The sequence below is a fragment of the Aquarana catesbeiana genome, linkage group LG10, assembly GCF_042186555.1.
Source record: "Aquarana catesbeiana isolate 2022-GZ linkage group LG10, ASM4218655v1, whole genome shotgun sequence".
Taxonomy (NCBI): Eukaryota; Metazoa; Chordata; class Amphibia; order Anura; family Ranidae; genus Aquarana; species Aquarana catesbeiana.
Genome location: NC_133333.1, coordinates 24,842,176 through 24,859,360, shown reverse-complemented (window position 1 = coordinate 24,859,360; position 17,185 = coordinate 24,842,176). Strand labels below are relative to the sequence as shown.

At 43.8% G+C, this 17,185-nt stretch overlaps 2 protein-coding genes across 4 annotated transcripts in view; one reads left to right on the top strand and one right to left on the bottom strand.

The window, feature by feature from the left end:
* LOC141110473 (pregnancy-specific beta-1-glycoprotein 11-like) overlaps positions 1–7,657 on the bottom strand; it is a 36,393-nt gene extending 28,736 nt beyond the window's left edge. For all 3 annotated transcript variants that reach the window (XM_073601829.1, XM_073601830.1, XM_073601831.1), the window contains exon 1: positions 7,504–7,657. In XM_073601829.1, coding sequence (XP_073457930.1) covers positions 7,504–7,558 — 55 coding nt within the window. In that variant the 5' untranslated portion in view covers positions 7,559–7,657. The remainder of the gene's footprint in view (positions 1–7,503) is intronic.
* IGLON5 (IgLON family member 5) overlaps positions 1–17,185 on the top strand; it is an 859,278-nt gene that overhangs the window by 749,411 nt on the left and 92,682 nt on the right. The gene's annotated exons all lie outside the window — the stretch shown is intronic.

Here is a 17,185-nt window from a genome sequence, read left to right as displayed (position 1 = left end):
CTGTTAGCCCGATAGTAAGCTGAATCTAATGCCTGTGTGCAAAGACTAATCGGGGAAGTTCTTCTTTTCTCTTCCCCACACAAGGAGTGAAGGGTCTACCCGCTTAATGACAATTTATATCATAAGGCCTCAATGGTGCAATCCCCCAAAGTACACTGTAAACTTTAAAGGCTATCCCCACCATTTTGACCATGTTGCATGCTACTTCTGTATTTGGCCAAGCATGGTAAACTAAAGCATGCGAAATCTAGTGCAACTCTGCATAGAAACCAATTGGTGTGACAGAACCTGTGCTTAAGAGGAGTATGTTCGCCGTATAAGCTTCCCTTGACCGGTAACAGCACTTTTCAAGATCCCTTAGCCCACCCAGTCACTTGTTGAGACATCCGTGTAGGGTGGTAAGAAACATAAGACTGTTTATTTAAACACGGGCACAAAGAGATATACACTCTGGAGACAATCCCCCCCTTCTTTGCATAATGACACAGGGTGGGGTAAACTACAGTCAGTGACATGACACACAGACAGCCTTTAGGAAGGGCTGCAGGAGAAATCCCCCCTTCCCTCTAGCAGTGAATCCACATACAAATATACATCCCATAATAGATTGCTCTCAAGGCATACAGAAATAATAGAACAATGGGATACAGCCACTTAACAATAAACGCATAACAACCCCCACCCCACCTCAAACTATCTAGCAATAGTCTATGAGACACTCCTACAATATTCTAGCAGTCTGAAAGGTGGAATTATTTATCCTCCTATATTTCTTGAGGGATATTGTTCAGAAATATTACTGTCCCAAGTGAAAGAACCCCTTCATTCTTTCAACACCAAACAACACTTCTAGGACCCTGGATAATGGGTAAAAAAAATGCTGAGTCTGGTGTGGTTGTACGTTGAGTCTGGTTAGGACAGACCCGACTGAGCTTTGCGGCCACCCTGTGCCCCTAACAGACATAGGGTAACTTATACATAAGAGGGGCTAGGGGAGCGGGACAAGGAGGTTCCCGACCTCTAAGCTAAGCTGGGTTCCACGAGCACCCTGCCCAAAGTGACTCCCGTCACAATCGGCTTCCAGGTTTTATTGCCAAAGCTTAAGGCTTGGTTCACACCTATGCATTTTTTTAGTGCATTTTCAGAAACACACTTCAGTCCATTTAACATGATTTCCTATGGGTCACGTTCATATCTGTGCATTTTATGGAAAGGGCCAGGCACTTTTTTCTGGTTTTTGGTCTTCAATGGATCAAAAACGTGTATTGAAAAACGCAAAATGCTCCTAGAATAATGCAATCTGCAACCTGCATAGGTGTGAAACAGGCATTATCGAACAAGCTGAAGTTAGAAGCTGTATGTTTACCATGCACAGCTGCACCAGATTTTGTACTCTCCAGTTCTAGTAAATCCTACCCAATTGTGCACTGTGGTGTGTTGTAACGCATCTTTGTTCTAAAGGGAGTGGGATTCAAAATGAACACATGCTACTACTTGGGTCAGTTAATTTGCAAACTATGGAGCAGAGAGAAGCTAGCCTTTTCAAAAAGGGGAAGACATTTTTTACTTATCATCTAGCATAGGTTCTAAACCACATCCCCTAATGGATAGATATATGATTCAAGAAATAATATTTGTGGGATTTTTAGGGTGCACATTTACAACAAAGTTATTTATAGAAAAATACGGATTTATTAGAAAAAAGTTAAAAACAAACATCCAAAGATAAGTATTGATATTGCAGTACATTTACAAGTGCAAACTGATTTAATCTCTACATGTTTTGCCTTGATTATTGGCTTTTTCAGGAGAATTATTGATATCAGGCACAGTATACACTGGAAATAGAAAGAATTTTTAAGAAAAAATTTAATAACATAATAAACAGTCAAAATAGATAACCGGTATGCAACAACCATATACAGATTTAAACATTCATGAATTGGCAACGTGCATGGTGCAAAAACTCCAATAAGGTCATGGAAATTACCTGTATATTCAAAATATCTATTTGTATGTTTGAAGCTCCAGAGTCATAGGGGTATAGAGAATCAGACCATCAGGTATAACCATAGAGGGGGATGCACCTCTAAACACACAACAGTTTATATGGTCCAACTGGAAAAGGAGAGTAATAAGAACAATTTAAACCTGGGAATATAGAAAATCCCTAAATTATTGTCATTAAAATCCAAAAGGGGAAACTGATCTATGGTTTTACCCCACAAACAGGATTCTTTGATATGTTCCAAGACTTCAGATTAGTTAACTTCCAATCCCAGAATAGATAGAAAAAGTTGCAAAAGATGGTGAGAGAGATGAGATGGATTGGTTTCTGAAACTTCATAAAGTCAAAATGTGACCCCCTGAATCAGAAAGATAAAAAGTATTCCAGTCACTGTTTGATTGTTCCAGAGCATCAAAACGATTGAAAAAATATCAGAGGGATATATAACGTTGCCTTAAACCAGAAGTTCCACAGTTAATCTTTCCCACTCCTATAAGGAAGGGAGGGGAGAGATTTACTGTGGAACTTCTGGTTTAAGGTAACGTTATATATCCCTCCTGATATTTTTTCAATCGTTTTGAAGCTCTGGAACAATCAAGCAGTGACTGGATTGCTTTTTATCTTTCTGATTCAGGGGTCACATTTTGACTTTATGAAGTTTCAGAAACCAATCCATCTCATCTCTCTCACCATCTTTTGCAACTTTTTCTATCTATTCTGGGATTGGAAGTTATCGATCAATCTGAAGTCTTGGAATATATGAAAGGATCCTGTTTGTGGGGTACAACCATAGATCAGTTTCCCCTTTTGGATTTTAATGACAATAATTTGGGGATTTTCTATATTCCCAGGTTTAAATTGTTCTTATTACTCTCCTTTTCCAGTTGGACCATATTAACTGTTGTGTATTTAAAGATACATCCCCCTCTATGGTTATACATGATGATCCATTTCTCTATACCCCTATGACTCTGGAGCCTCAATAAACATACAAATAGCTGTTTTGAATATACAGGTAATTTCCATGACCTTATTGGAGTTTTTGCGCCATGCACTTTGCCAATTCATGAATGTTTAAATCTGTATATGTTTGTTGGATACCTGTTCTCTATTTTGACTGTTTATTATGTTATTATATTTTTTTCTTAAAATCTCTTTCTAGTTCCAGTGTATACTGTGCCTGATATCAATAATTCTCTTGAAGAAGCCAATAATCAAGGCGAAACATGTAGAGATGAAATCAGATTGCACTTGTAAATGTACTGCAATATCAATACTTATCTTTGGATGTTTGTTTTTAACTTTTTTCTAATAAATTCTTATTTTTCTATAAATAACTTTGTTGTAAATGTGCACCCTAAAAATCCCACACATATTCCTTGAATCATATATCTTTTCAAAAAGGGGTCAGCAATGGTTACTGTCTAAGCAACTCAATGAAGGGTAAAAGGAAATTTCTCCATGTTGAGAAAAAAGCCCTCATAGACAGTTGAGAAAAAAGCCCTCATAGACAGTCGAGCAGTTGATACCAGAATAGATGCCCCATTTTGAGGATTACCACCCCACCTCTTGTTTTGATGACTGTGCTGAAATTTAATTTCAAAGGGTCCATTGAGCCATATGAACATCACTGTTGGAGTAGGGGACCCCAAAAACATCTCAGGACTACACTTGGAGGTCTGTCTAAAAAGGAATTTAAAGAGGGGGTTCCTCCTTTGTGTAATGTGGCAGCTGTTGGGTGAATCTTGTTTGTAATTGGAATCTCTCTCATCTATTGTATGCTGATTTGCAAATCTTCAATTTAAATGTTTCAAACAAATCCACAAATTTGCAATCTCTCTATGCTGTTGTATGGCAAATCCTCTTTGGTGATAGGCAAATAGGGTTAATCTTCTTTTGAAAAGATAGCCAAATGCAGTAAAATACAGACGGACCAACGTCCAAGTGTGTGAATAACATAGTGAATCCTGTAAAAATATAAACCTTGTCAACCTTGTAAATGCCTCACACACGATTGAACTTTCCAACAACAAAGCAGTGGAATTTTTTCCGAAGGGTGTTGGCTCAAACTTGTCTTGCATACACACGGTCACACAAATGTTGGCCAACAATTACGAATGTAGTGACGTACTACGTGGTTTTTCACCCCTTTAGTGCCACCCTTTGGGCTCCTTCTGCTAATTTCGTGTTCGTAGAAGTTTGGTGAGTGTTGATTCGCGCTTTTCTTTTCGTGTTTTTCATTTAGCACTTTTCATTTCATGCTTTTCAGTTAGTTTCTGAACGGCCGTTTGTCAACCAGACATGTTGCGGGATCGGAGGAGATAACGTGTTATTTATTATTGGCCTTGGAGTTATTGCTTTGACATTATTTTTTTGGTTGAATAATGATTGATTTGGTATATTTTCTATATTTTTGGATGCATAGAATGCACTTTTTGGTTAAGTTCTATTGGCAGATAGCATGTCTATTTTTTTTTTTTTAATGCACAATAAAAAAAAATGTGGAGAATAATACTTGGCTATGTGTTTTACTTCAAATGACAGTTTGGGAGTAGGCAGTTACATTTTAGAAAATACAATGTAAAATTGACAAGGGACACCAACATAGTTTTATCTTTGATCTTAAAAACTACGGGATAATGGTGTTGTGGTAACTTGCCCAAAAAATAAAAAAAAGCATAATAATAATCTTGATATCACTAGAAAAAAAAAGCCTTTGAAAATTTGTTTGCAATAACTCCATCAGTATCACCAGCAAAGCAGCTTCATTCTTATCCCATTAAAGAAGAAGAAAATTGTGCGTTGCATTTAGAAATTTCATAATTTGCCACGTCACGAATGTTAATTCTCCATTCCAAGCGCTAGTTTACAAGACCGACCCCTTCTGCTTCTGAGCATGCATGTTTGTACTTTGGACTTTTGTCCGACGGACTTGTGAATACACGATCGGAAAATCCGACAACACACATTTGTCGGCGGAAAATTTGAAGACCTGCTAGCCAACATTTGCTGGCGGAAAGTCCGACAACAATTGTCCGATAGAGCATACACACAGTCGGACTTTGCGCCAACAGCCTGACAGCCAACATTTCCTGTCGGAAAGTCCGATCGTGTGTACGAGGCTTAAGTCTGGCTAATAAAATTTTTAGGAGGTCATCAATGGCATTCGTGTCTCTCTTAGGAAAGGTTTTGTTTACAATAATATTGTCTTCAGGATAACTGAGTTACACTGAGATTCCTATTGAGGAGAGCGAGACGAGGAGTCGTGTGAGGTCCTCTGTTTTTGAAATGATTGGCATTGTCCTGGGATACAAACGCTTAAGGCCCCTTTTACACGATCGGACCGTTCAGGTCCGCCTGTCAGTTTTGACGGCGGACCTGAACGGGCGATCCATGTAAGCCTATGGAGCGTCGGATGTCAGCGGAGACGTGTCCGCTGACATCCGACCCCGTCCGATCCGCTAAAAGCAGACGGATGGCCCTACGTCCAGGTCGGTCGCTGGCGGATCGGATCGGGTGAGATCTGACAAAAACGGACATGCTGTCCGTTTTCGTCCGATCCCTCCATAGGCGGCAGCGACGCCTGACAAGCCCCTCCCCGCTCAGTGAGCAGAGAAGGACCTGTCATCTGCCGGCTCAGCGGAGATCAATGGACTGATCTCCCGCTGAGCCGGCGGACCGAGGCGGGCTCCGTAGAAACGGAGTCCGCCTCGTGTGAAAGGGGGCTTAGAGCACAGCTATGTCTTTTGAGACTTCTGGTGTTGTCTGTTTGCCAGGGTTGTCTACCAGCACAAGCTGTTGTAAACAGAAGTGTGCAGGGCAGGAGTGAAATTTTATCATAGAGGTAGTTCTAAGCAGAAAAGAGAAGGGAAGGGTTAATATTGTGAAAATGTCTATGGGTAATAGTTTGCTGGTTGTAGTGATAGGGGTGGCAGACGAGGAGAGTGTGAAACTGCTAAGAGAGAGGAAAAGGAGTGTTGGAGAGGTTGCAAAGAGTGCAGAGGTGGGAGACTATAAAGTCAAGGGTGGGTAAGCTTGTGTGTCCCATAGTGTTAGGTCAAAAGATGGGTAAGGTTGAGAGGTAGCCAAGTGCTGGCATGAACAGGAATGTTGGTCACCAAGAATGAGTGTGACAATTTCACAGGAGAGAAAGAAAGGTAGCCAGGCAGAGAAGTTGCCAAGGAAGCAGGAAACTAGTCCAGTAGGCTGATTTAATCACAACAAACCTCAGAAAATTGGAGAAAAGAAGATCCAGAGGAGAGATATAGGGAAGGAGGTATAGGAAGAACTTGAAAAATCTTTTGTGGGGATTGAAGGATTCCAACTCCACCTCCCTTTCATCCACTGGGTCTGGGTGAGTAAGACCAGTGGAGGCCACCATGGAAGAGAGCAGCTGGAGAGGCAAAGTTAGATTCCTAAAATCAAGTTTCAGTAATAGCGAGTAGGTTTAAGGAGTTGGGTATATAAAGGTCACAGAAAGAGCTGCCGTTCCAGAGGGCACATGAGAAGGCAGGATGGTTCTTAGAAGCAGGGTGATATAGTTTAGAGTGTGTTGATTGCATCTTCTGCATGAGGAATTAGGGTGCTTGGTAAGGGGTGAAAGTTATATTGTAAAGGGCAAGGATTAAGGGAAATATTCTTGAGAGTTAGGAAAAACAGAAGGGTAAGGAAAGTGAGACTTATGTGAGCGCACATGCCTCAATGTCCTGGAGGTTATGCCAGTATGTGGGTTCAGAATAAACAGAAGGTAATGAATGCAGAAATATATACTGTAAAAGCTGTGAAGAAGAGGGATAAAGGGAAAAAAATTAAGAAAAAAGGACACTATTGAAATCAGAAATGGTAGAGAGCACATTACAGGGTGTAGAGACTGTAGGGATTAGACATGGAAAGGTTCACCTGCAGGCTGCCTGGAGTGGAGGACTGTTCTTTGTAGATATTTTTTTGTTTCTACCTGAACTACTGTGCTGAACTGCCAAACGCACAATATAGACCAGCCATTCACAACCAGGTGGCTAGGGGTTCCTTGAGATCTCGCTAACTGACCTTCCTATCTGATGGTGCCTGCCTAGTTCCAGGTCCAACACCACTTGGAATTGGCAGCAGCATGACTGCAGGGGTGTCATTCTGGCCAATCTGTAAGGACATTCTTCCCCCTTACCACTGCCAGTGTAAGGGGCAATTCCCCAATGACCTCAATGGCATAATCTTACCAGGGGTTCCCTGAGACCTGAAAATTATTTTGAGGGTTCCTCAAGGGTAAAAAGGTTGAGAAAAGCTGATGTAGAGATTATCATGGCAGTTTAAGTGCTGCTTGATGTATTGGGGCCATTGTTCCTACTGTACACCTCTACATCTTCTCATCTTCGTCCTTTTAACTTTTATCATTGTACCTGCTCTACTACAGAGAACATTGACCGTAAACTTGAGTGCAAGCTTCTATGCCTTGTAGGTTATTCTAGGAATATAAGTGAAATGGTACTGAAATGACTCACCGTACTGGATCAGTAGGAGCAGAGCGCACACCGGTCCGACACCGATGTGAGCCATGTTTTCATTTACCTATTAGGATCTTGATAGAGATGTTACCTGGACACTGATCACCCTGGCACTATGCTAAATGATTGTTGGAGGTGAATCATTAAAGCAGGATACGATTTTATGAGTTGTGTCAGGACGCAAAAAAACAACTTTATGGGTTGTAACAGAGAAAGCAAATGGCTATAAATTTTTTAATTGCAAAGACCAGATCTGGTTTTTCTAGTTTTCTATATAGAAATACAGGAGCAAATAACAGACAAAGGTAACAGGGGGTGGGTCGGTTTGGGCGTTGCTTTAAAATACTGTAGATGAACAAAAAAGACAAATAAGGACCGCTATAAAAAATGGTGTTTTAGTAATTTTAACAAAATAAATTTATATACTGTGTTACAGTCCAGAATGGGCCATAATGTAAATGCGAATGTTACTAGGAATTTATTTTCCAACATAAACCAGAAGCTCACATCAGGCTAAAATGTATTTTTTACTGTGTGGCCTTGCTGGGGCTGTTGCATCTTTTCTCCTCTAGCGTTTTCTACATAGGTTGAGATGATGTCATCAGTTTGCTGCAGGCAGGAAGAAGCATTTCCTCAGTCTCCTGTCCCCCAGTGATCAGAATCTACATTGTAACTTTTTAGTTAGCCATAAGGTGAGAGGATGTATCCGGGGCTGATTTGTGTCAGATATTTGATATTTTGTAAATAAACCCAAAAACATCGCTGATATCGGGCTCTGCATTGACTCTCTGTTTGAAAAATATATATAATATGTTCCACGCCAGGAGATGAAAATTAGCTGCAGCCCACCCTAGCTGTGCCCACAGGTGTGGGATCAGTGAAAAGATAAATGAAAGGTATATGGGTGAATTGACGCTGCTAAATGTTACCAATGTGGCAACTTGTGTTATTTAGAAAAATTAAATCATGTAATCTGTTGTCTCTTTAAAACAACATCATATAAAGTGCAAACGGTTCATACACAATAAATAAAGTTTATTTTGTGTTGATCAATGAATATATCCAATGTGTGTCCAATTCTTCAAAAGTGCAAAAAATCAGCAAAAAATCAACTCCAACGTATCAACAAAAATATAATAAATAAATATATATATATATATATATATATATATATATATATATATATATATATATATATATATATATATACAAAAATCATTACATTTTTAAAGTTCATAAAAAGTGGCGGTGAAGTGAGCCTTCACTACGTCACTTTGGGTTTTGGAGTTTCCGGTCTGTGGAACGCAAGGCATCCCGGATGATTCTGTTTACAGTCGTGTATTACTCTTTAGCACACTAGTGGTAATGCTTTTTTAAATTACTTTTTATCTAATAAACTTTTAATTACGGATTTACACGATGGGATCCCTTCTTTTCTTACCATCTATATGTGAGTGTATGAACGATTGTGGATGTCAAGGAGGAAATGCAGGACAAAAAGCTGACTCTGTTGTGAGGCCTTTCACCCCTGCAGGGGTACATCCTTTTGGTGAGTGCGGACCTGAGGAGGGGGGGGGGGGGGGGGGCACGTGTGAAGAGTCACCATATCTGCTGATTATTAATAACTTTTTTTCACTTCACCGTCACTTTTTTATGAACTTAAATATTGAATGATTTTTGTATACATACTGTATATTTTTCTTATATCTGTTGTTATGTTGGAGTTGATTTTTTGCTGATTTATGCACTTTTGAAACTTTGAGGAATTGGACACACATTGGACATATCATTGATCAGCACTTGAGCACTTTATTTATTGGGTATGCCACACAGAACACAGTTTGCACTTTATATGATGATGTTTTAAAGAGACAACACATTATGTTATTGAATTTTTCTAAATAACACAAGTTGCCACATTTAGCAGCGCCAATTCGCCAATATACCTTTAATACATTGGGGGTTATTTACGAAAGACAAGTGCATACTACAAGTGCAAAGTGCACTTGAAAGTGCAGTCGCTCTAAATCTAAGAGGTAGATCTGAAATGAGGGGAAGCTCTGCAGATTTTATTATCCAATCACGTGCAAGCTAAAATGCTGTTTTTTATTTTCCTTGCATGTCCCCCTCGGATCTACAGCGACTGCACTTCCAAGTGCATTTGTAGTGCAAAGTGGATTTGCCTTTAGTAAATAACCCCCCCAGTGTCAACGTTTCAGACTAGGAAGAAGATGACCTAGATGAGGGGTCATTAAAGTGGAAGACTGGAGGAGTAGCGAGGACATGGGAACTGTTTAAATTGCCCAGCCAAAACTTTTTTGTTCTTGATTTGGATAGACTGTGAAAGGAATAGAACCATTGTCAAGTATTTAATGCTATCCAAGGCCCCGATAGAGGAACTTTGCTTCACTTCCTGTCCTACTGTCCAGACTAGGGTGACCACATTTTCAAACAGTCATTCAGGGACCCCCCACTTCGAACCGGTAAAAAGTTCACAGGACTTTCTAACTTCCCTATCTATCGAAAGCGAAGTAAAAAGGTTTTTTGGCTTGCCTTACACGTTCAGGAGGATGACAACATTATGTAATGGTAAAGAATCTGGGCTATAGCCTGGATTCTTGGATGATATTGTGTGGTAGAAGTGGTCTCTCTGCAGAGGTCCAGCACACCCCCTGCTGCTGAGTCAGAGCTAGAGCTCAACAATCATCAGAAAACATGAGCTTTTCTGATCGCAGAGCTACAGCTCTGACTCGGTTGGGGGCATGTTAGACCTCTGCGATGAGGCCACTGCTTCCATGCAGAAAACAAGGGTCCTTCTCTGTACTTTGCTGGCAGGGGGCAGGCTTTCCAACTCAGGTTGTGGCTGATTTAGAAAGAAAATGAACTGTAAGACCTTGCACGTCTTTTCTTGTGATGTATTTGTAAAGTGTTTATCTGATTTTAAGCTTAACGTTTAATTGGGCTTTAACCTCTCTGATAATCCTCCTAATTATTGTATGAAGCCCCTAAATACACAGCCAATGATTTACTTGAAGTTAAACCATTAAATACAGAGTTGGAATATGTGACCAGATTTACCCACCAAAGGATTTGTTAGTCTGTTCAGACCCTTTAGTCTCCCTTCAGACTCGCTTATCATCTTTTTTTTCCCATCTTCTTTTCCCCCTCCCTCCTCTCTCTCCCTCTCCCCTCCCCCTCTCCCCTCTCCCTCCCCCTCTCCCCTCTCCCTCCCTCTCTCTCTCTCCCTCCCTCTCTCTCTCTCCCTCCCTCTCCCCCTCTCTCTCCCTCCCTCTCTCTCTCTCTCTCTCTCTCTCTCTCTCTCTCTCTCTCTCTCCCCCCCCCCCTCTCTCCCCCCTCTCTCCCCCCTCTCTCTCTCCCCTCCCTCCCCCCTCTCTCCCCCCTCTTTCTCTTTTCTCTCTCCCCGTCTCTCCCCCCCCTTTCTCTTTTCTCTCCCCCCTCCCTCTCTCTCCCCTCCCCCCTCTCTCGCTCTCTCTCCCCCCTCCCTCCCCTCTCTCTCTCTTTGTCCCTCCCTCCCGTCTCTCTCCCCCCCTCCCTCTCTCTCCCCCCCTCTCACTCTCTCTCTGTCCCTCCCCTCTCTCTCTCTGTCCCTCCCTCCCCTCTCTCTCCCCTCCCCCCCTCTCGCTCTCTCTCCCCTCCCCCCCTCTCACTCTCTCTCCCCTCCCCCTCTCTCGCTCTCTCTCCCCTCCCCCCTCTCGCTCTCTCTCCCCTCCCCCCTCTCGCTCTCTCTCCCCTCCCCCCCCTCGCTCTCTCTGTCCCTCCCCTCTCGCTCTCTCTGTCCCTCCCCTCTCACTCTCTCTGTCCCTCCCCTCTCTCACTCTCTCTGTCCCTCCCCCCTCTCTCTCTGTCCCTCCCCTCTCTCTCTCTGTCCCTCCCCTCTCTCTCTCTGTCCCTCCCCTCTCTCTCTCTGTCCCTCCCCTCTCTCTCTCTGTCCCTCCCCTCTCTCTCTCTGTCCCTCCCCTCTCTCTCTCTGTCCCTCCCCTCTCTCTCTCTCTCTGTCCCTCTCCCTCTCTCTCTCTGTCTCTCTCTCTCTCTCTCTGTGTCTCTCTCTCTCTCTCTCTCGTCCCCCACTCTCCTCTCTCTCCCACCCTCCCCTCTCTCTCCCTCTTTCTCTCCCTCCCCCCTCCCTTCTCTCTCACCCACCCTCCCCCTTTCTCCCACCCTCCCCCTCTCTCTCTCCCCTCCCTCCCCTCTCTCCCCCCCCTCTCTCTCTCTTTCCCCTCTCTCCCCCTCCCTTTCTCTTTTCTCTCTCCCCGTCTCTCTCCGTCCCCCCTTTCTCTCCCTCTCTCCCACCCTCCCTCTCTCGCTCTCTCTCTCTCTCCCCTCCCTCCCCTCTCTCTCTCTGTCCCTCCCCTCTCTCTCTCTCTCTGTTCCTCCCTCCCCTCTCTCTCTCTGTTCCTCCCTCCCCTCTCTCTCTCTGTCCCTCCCTCTCTGTCTCTCTCTCTGTCCCTCCCTCTCTGTCTCTCTGTCCCTCCCTCTCTGTCTCTCTCTCTCTCTCTCTCTCTCTCTCTCTCTCTCTCTCTGTCCCTCCCTCTCTCTCTCTCGTCCCCCACTCTCTCTCTCCCTCCCCCCTCCCCTCTCTCTCACCCACCCTCCCCCTTTCTCCCACCCTCCCCCTCCCCCCATGTCTCTCTCTCTCTCCCCCCTCCTCCCTCCCTCCCCTCTCTCCCCTCTCTCCCCCCTCTCCCCCCTCTCTCCCTCTATCATACTTGGGGCACCATAGCAGGAAGTGGTCCTCATCCTGGTTGATAGGTAGTGCCCATGCACTGGAAAGGAGGAGCTGCGCTGTATAAAGGTGCAAACCAACAATGGCTTGTAAATGTCAAGGTAATAAATGCAGTTCAAACAAATCCAAAACAAAACACCCAAGTGAGCTTGATCCACAATTAAGTGCCACCACCTAATAAAAAACTCGCTTACCAGATGGCAAGCAAAAGCAAGCAGATGGCTATAGCCCAGCCAAGGCCTTTGCTTGAGTGAAAGGAAAGTCCCGACAGATATACCCAGATAGATTGTCTGTATACTCCAATCGCCCTGATGCCGTGGATCTCCAATGGGCCTCAGTATCTCAGCGGAGTATAAGGAAAAGACCAACCATAGCATAATACCGCTTAAACTTGATTTATTAAAAAACAGTATTGCACTTACATTTGAATGAAGATAAAATCGCACTAGAAAACAGAGCCAGCCGGCTGCAATAGAAAAAACCCCGTCCTCCTAGTATAACAGCGTGGTGACGTCAGCACGTATTCTCCTTCATACTGTTTTTTAATAAATCAAGTTTAAGCGGTATTATGCTATGGTTGGTCTTTTCCTTATACCCCGCTGAGATACTGAGGCCCATTGGAGATCCACGGCATCAGGGCGATTGGAGTATACAGACAATCTATCTGGGTATATCTGTCCGGACGTCCCTTTCACTCAAGCAAAGGCCTTGGCTGGGCTATAGCCATCTGCTTGCTTTTGCTTGCCATCTGGTAAGCAAGTTTTTTATTAGGTGGTGGCACTTAATTGTGGATCAAGCTCACTTGGGTGTTTTGTTTGGGATTCGTTTGAACTGCATTTATTACCTTGACATTTACAAGCCATTGTTGGTTTGCACCTTTATACAGCGCAGCTTCTCCTTTCCATTCCATTTTTGTGTATCTTGCAAATAAGCTGCTGTTCTTTGGACTTTGTTTTTTTTAATATTCTATATTCCAAATCAATATTGTCATATAGATCTAGCGCGTTTTTTTCCTTTTTAAGTGCCATGCACTGTTTTTTTTTCTCCAGCACTTGCAGGCTGTCTTGTAGGCCTCTCTCTGTTGGTGACAGAAGTAAGAGGTCATACAGCAGAAACTTCACCTCGGTGTCATGTAAAGTCAGTCCTGGTGCTGGGGAGGATTCTAGAGCTGCAGCCAATTCGTTGTAGATGTTGAAGAGAGTTGGACTGAAGTCTAGAGCTGCAGCCAGTTCGTTGATGTAGATGTTGGAGAGTTGGACTGGAGTCTAGAGAGCTGCAGCCCTGTCTGACTCCACGGGCTTGTCAGAAGTGTTCAGGTCTTTTCCCATTCACCTTTACACTGCGGCTGTTCTCGGTGTATGAACTCTTGATGACATGATATGTTTTCCCTCCTATTCCACTCTCCAATAGGAACAGGCCTGGGTGTCACATTGAGTCAAAGGCCCATAGTCCACAAATCAGGCAAATATTTTCCATGTCTTGTATTGTGGACATGGTTCTTAATTTGACTGTGCAGGATGTCTATGTGGTCTGTGGTGTGGTGGTTTGGCATGAACCCAGCCTGACTTGACATTGTGTTGTGATGGGAAATTGAGGATCCTTTTGTTGAGGATACTGTGGAATGGTTTTCCTAGTGTGCTGCTGACACATATCCTTCTGTAGTTGGCTGGGTCATACTGGTCTCCACTCTTATGGTTGGGTGTTATGAGGCCTTGGTTCCATATTTCAGGGTAGTGACCAGCACTCAGGACCAGATTGAACACTTTACATATTGCAGCATGTATATCTAGGGAGCAGTATTTAATAATCTCTGGCAGGATTCCATACATCCTACTGTATTTTTTAGTTTGACGGTGAATGATATATTCTCCATTATTTCTTCGAATGTAACCGGTACACCTAGGGAGTTCTGGAAGTCCTTGATTTTTTTCTTCCATATAATTTAGTCTGTTGATGATGTCTTTTTGTTCTGCAGTTAGTACCTCCTCTGGACTATCTTTGTAAAGGTTCTTAAAGTAGTTGAGCCAGATGTCGCCATTTTGGATGTGGAGGTTGTTTTTCCTGGGTGCTGAGCCAATATTCCAAATTTCCCAGAAAGAGTTTTTCTGAAGTGCCTCTTCTAACTTTTGCAGGGTTTTGGAGATAAAGTTTTGCCTTTTCTTTTTAAGGGTGTGTTTGGGTTTTTTCTGCAGGGTGCCATGGGCTACCCTTAGGTCGGTGTTGTCAGGGTCACTGTGTTTGTTATTGGAGACTGTTCGTAAGGTGTTCCTTTAATGCTTTGCATTCTCTCATCACATCTCTTTCTCTTATCACATCTTTATCTCTCTCTCTCTTCACATCTCTATTATCCCCTCTCTCTCTCAGGCCAAGTTCACATATGTGCAGCCCCAGGTCCCAACATGGGGTCCAGTGCGTCCCTGTTCACCGGTTCAGGTGTGAATCAGGTCCGCATTTTTTCCTGAATTCACACCTGAACCTGACCCAAACACGCATCAGAACCTTTTGGTATGTGAACCGTGACACCCCCGGACATGTGTGAACTGGGTCCATTGTGAGCTGGGCACATTTGCATGTCTTGCGAATTGGAAGCGGGAAACCCACATATGTGAACTCGGCCTCATCCTCTCAATTCAATTCAGTTCAAATAAGCTTTATTGGCAGGACCAAACACATTTTAATATTGCTAGAACAGTTGCGTTTGTATGTGAGGGGGGGGAGGGGTTGCGAGTAATGGGTAATATAAAGGGGGTGGGGGGGTGGCGTCCATGTAAATGATTTTTCAGTGCACAGTTTTGCCCCTCTCAGTTTGTGACATGCTGTCACATATTGTGCAGCTATTTTCCCTGGTGGTTCCTCTTTTCCCAGTAGAATTTGAAGTTTCTTCCTCTCTTCTATAGAATTGAAGTCCGTGATGAGAGCGCAGAGTCCCTGGAAGTGAGTGTCCCTCTATGATGTGTACTTGGGGCACCATAGCAGGAAGTGATCCCCATCCTCGAGGACCCCCTGGTCACATTGCTGCCACAGTCTACTCTCCCTGGGCTTGTAGGCAGTGCCAGAACAAGGTTCATCTAGAGCCCAGGGCCAACGTGCCGAACTGCACCCCCCCCACGATATGTATGAGCATTATGTGTCAGAAACCCCCCCCCTCAAAAAAAAAAATTCAAGCCCCAAGCTGCATGAATACCCCCTCCTCCTAGTACAAATCCACACCCCTGATGAAATCCCCCATCTCAGCACAAATCTTTGCCCCCCCCCCCACATCTCCCAAATCCCCATGACTAAGTTCCCGGGGGCAGAGTGAAACACGTTGGGGGCGTGGCCTGGTCAGAGTCCAGGCTGAGGATGCCACTCCATTCATTAAAGCAGGACACCATAGATGTGTGACTTCCAGGGACCACCCTTCCTTTCTTCATCCCCCAAATGCCCCCAGCTGAAATCCCCCCCCCCCAAAAAAAACACATTCTCTACTTCTAAAATGTCCCCTCTTAGTACACATCCTCTCCCCTCCACTTCAAATTCCTCCCGTCCCCAGCAAAAATTGCCCCCAAATCCCCCCCACTTAGCACAAATCTTCTTCCCCTATCCCCCTTCCAACACAAGTCCCCTTAAATCACCACTCTTGGCACTTCCCCCAAATTCCCCCCTCCTAGAAGAACACTTAGCCCCTGCAGCCCCCCAAATTCCCCCTTCTAACACAAATCTGCCCCCCAATCTCCTTGTGGCGCCCCCTCCTCACCTTCCATGATTCAACAGTGCCCAGGGCAACCATCCCTCCTGCCACCCCTTGTCCTGGCCATGCTTGTAGGTCTGTCTGTGCCGTCTTTTCTATTTCCAGGTGATGGGCGCTCAGTCTCTCTCTCTCTCTCTCTCTTCATCATCCTTTCTCATTATCTTCATCATCCTTTCTCATTATCTTCATCATCCTTTCTCATTATCTTCATCATCCTTTCTCAATATCTTCATCATCCTTTCTCATTATCATCTTTCTATGTCATCTGTCATCTCTCTTTCTCCAATTTCTCTGTCAGCTGTCTTATCTCTCATCACAATAATAATCTCTCTTTCTATCTCTTTCTTATCATCCCTCTCTCCAATCTCTCCTCCTGCTATATCTCTATAACCCCCTTGAGGTAAACTCTGTAGATTGCAGAAATTTCAGTGAATTTTTTGCAGACCAATACCTTCCTGTGTTGTGTATAAATTGCTGTTTCATCATCTCCTTCCCCACACTGGTTTCTGAATGGGGTCATCTACCTTCAATATAACTGCCCCCCCCCCCCCCCCAATCATCTCAGTGTTGTATTGAGAAAATCTGCTGTGCCTGCATCCCCATAGCAGTGAACGAGCCTTCGAGAATCATTCAGTACAAATTAAACTGCTATGCTGAGATTTTGAATTTTATCTGGCCGTCCACCTAAACTGACAGGCCAGGCAAGGAGAGCATTCATCAGAGAAGCAGCCAAAAGGCCCATGGTAACTCTGGAGGCCCTCAAGTTGCTTACAAGCTTAGGTCCCAAATGCGCATTCATACATTCACATACTAGGGCCAATTTGGACAGGATCCACCTACCGGTATGTCTTTGGAGTGTGGTAGGAAACCGGAAACCCACATAGGCACAGGGAGGACATGCAAACTCCAGGCAGGTAGTGTCAAGCCTGGGATTCGAACCGGCGACCCCAGTACTGCTAGGCAAAAGTTCTATCCACTTGACTACACCACTGTGTGCTACCTAGTCTTTAATTACAAAAAGGTCTGTGCAGCAATAATACATGTTATATCTATTATAGCAAAGTGGCCTTTTCCTTTTTAACTCTTTTTTTTTTTTTTTTAATGCATTTATAACTGGAAATTGGCGCCGTTTCCAGTAGTAGTGGGAAATGTCACATATGAGTAATCCTCTTATTGTAACTCTTTATCATCCCCCCACACAGTGA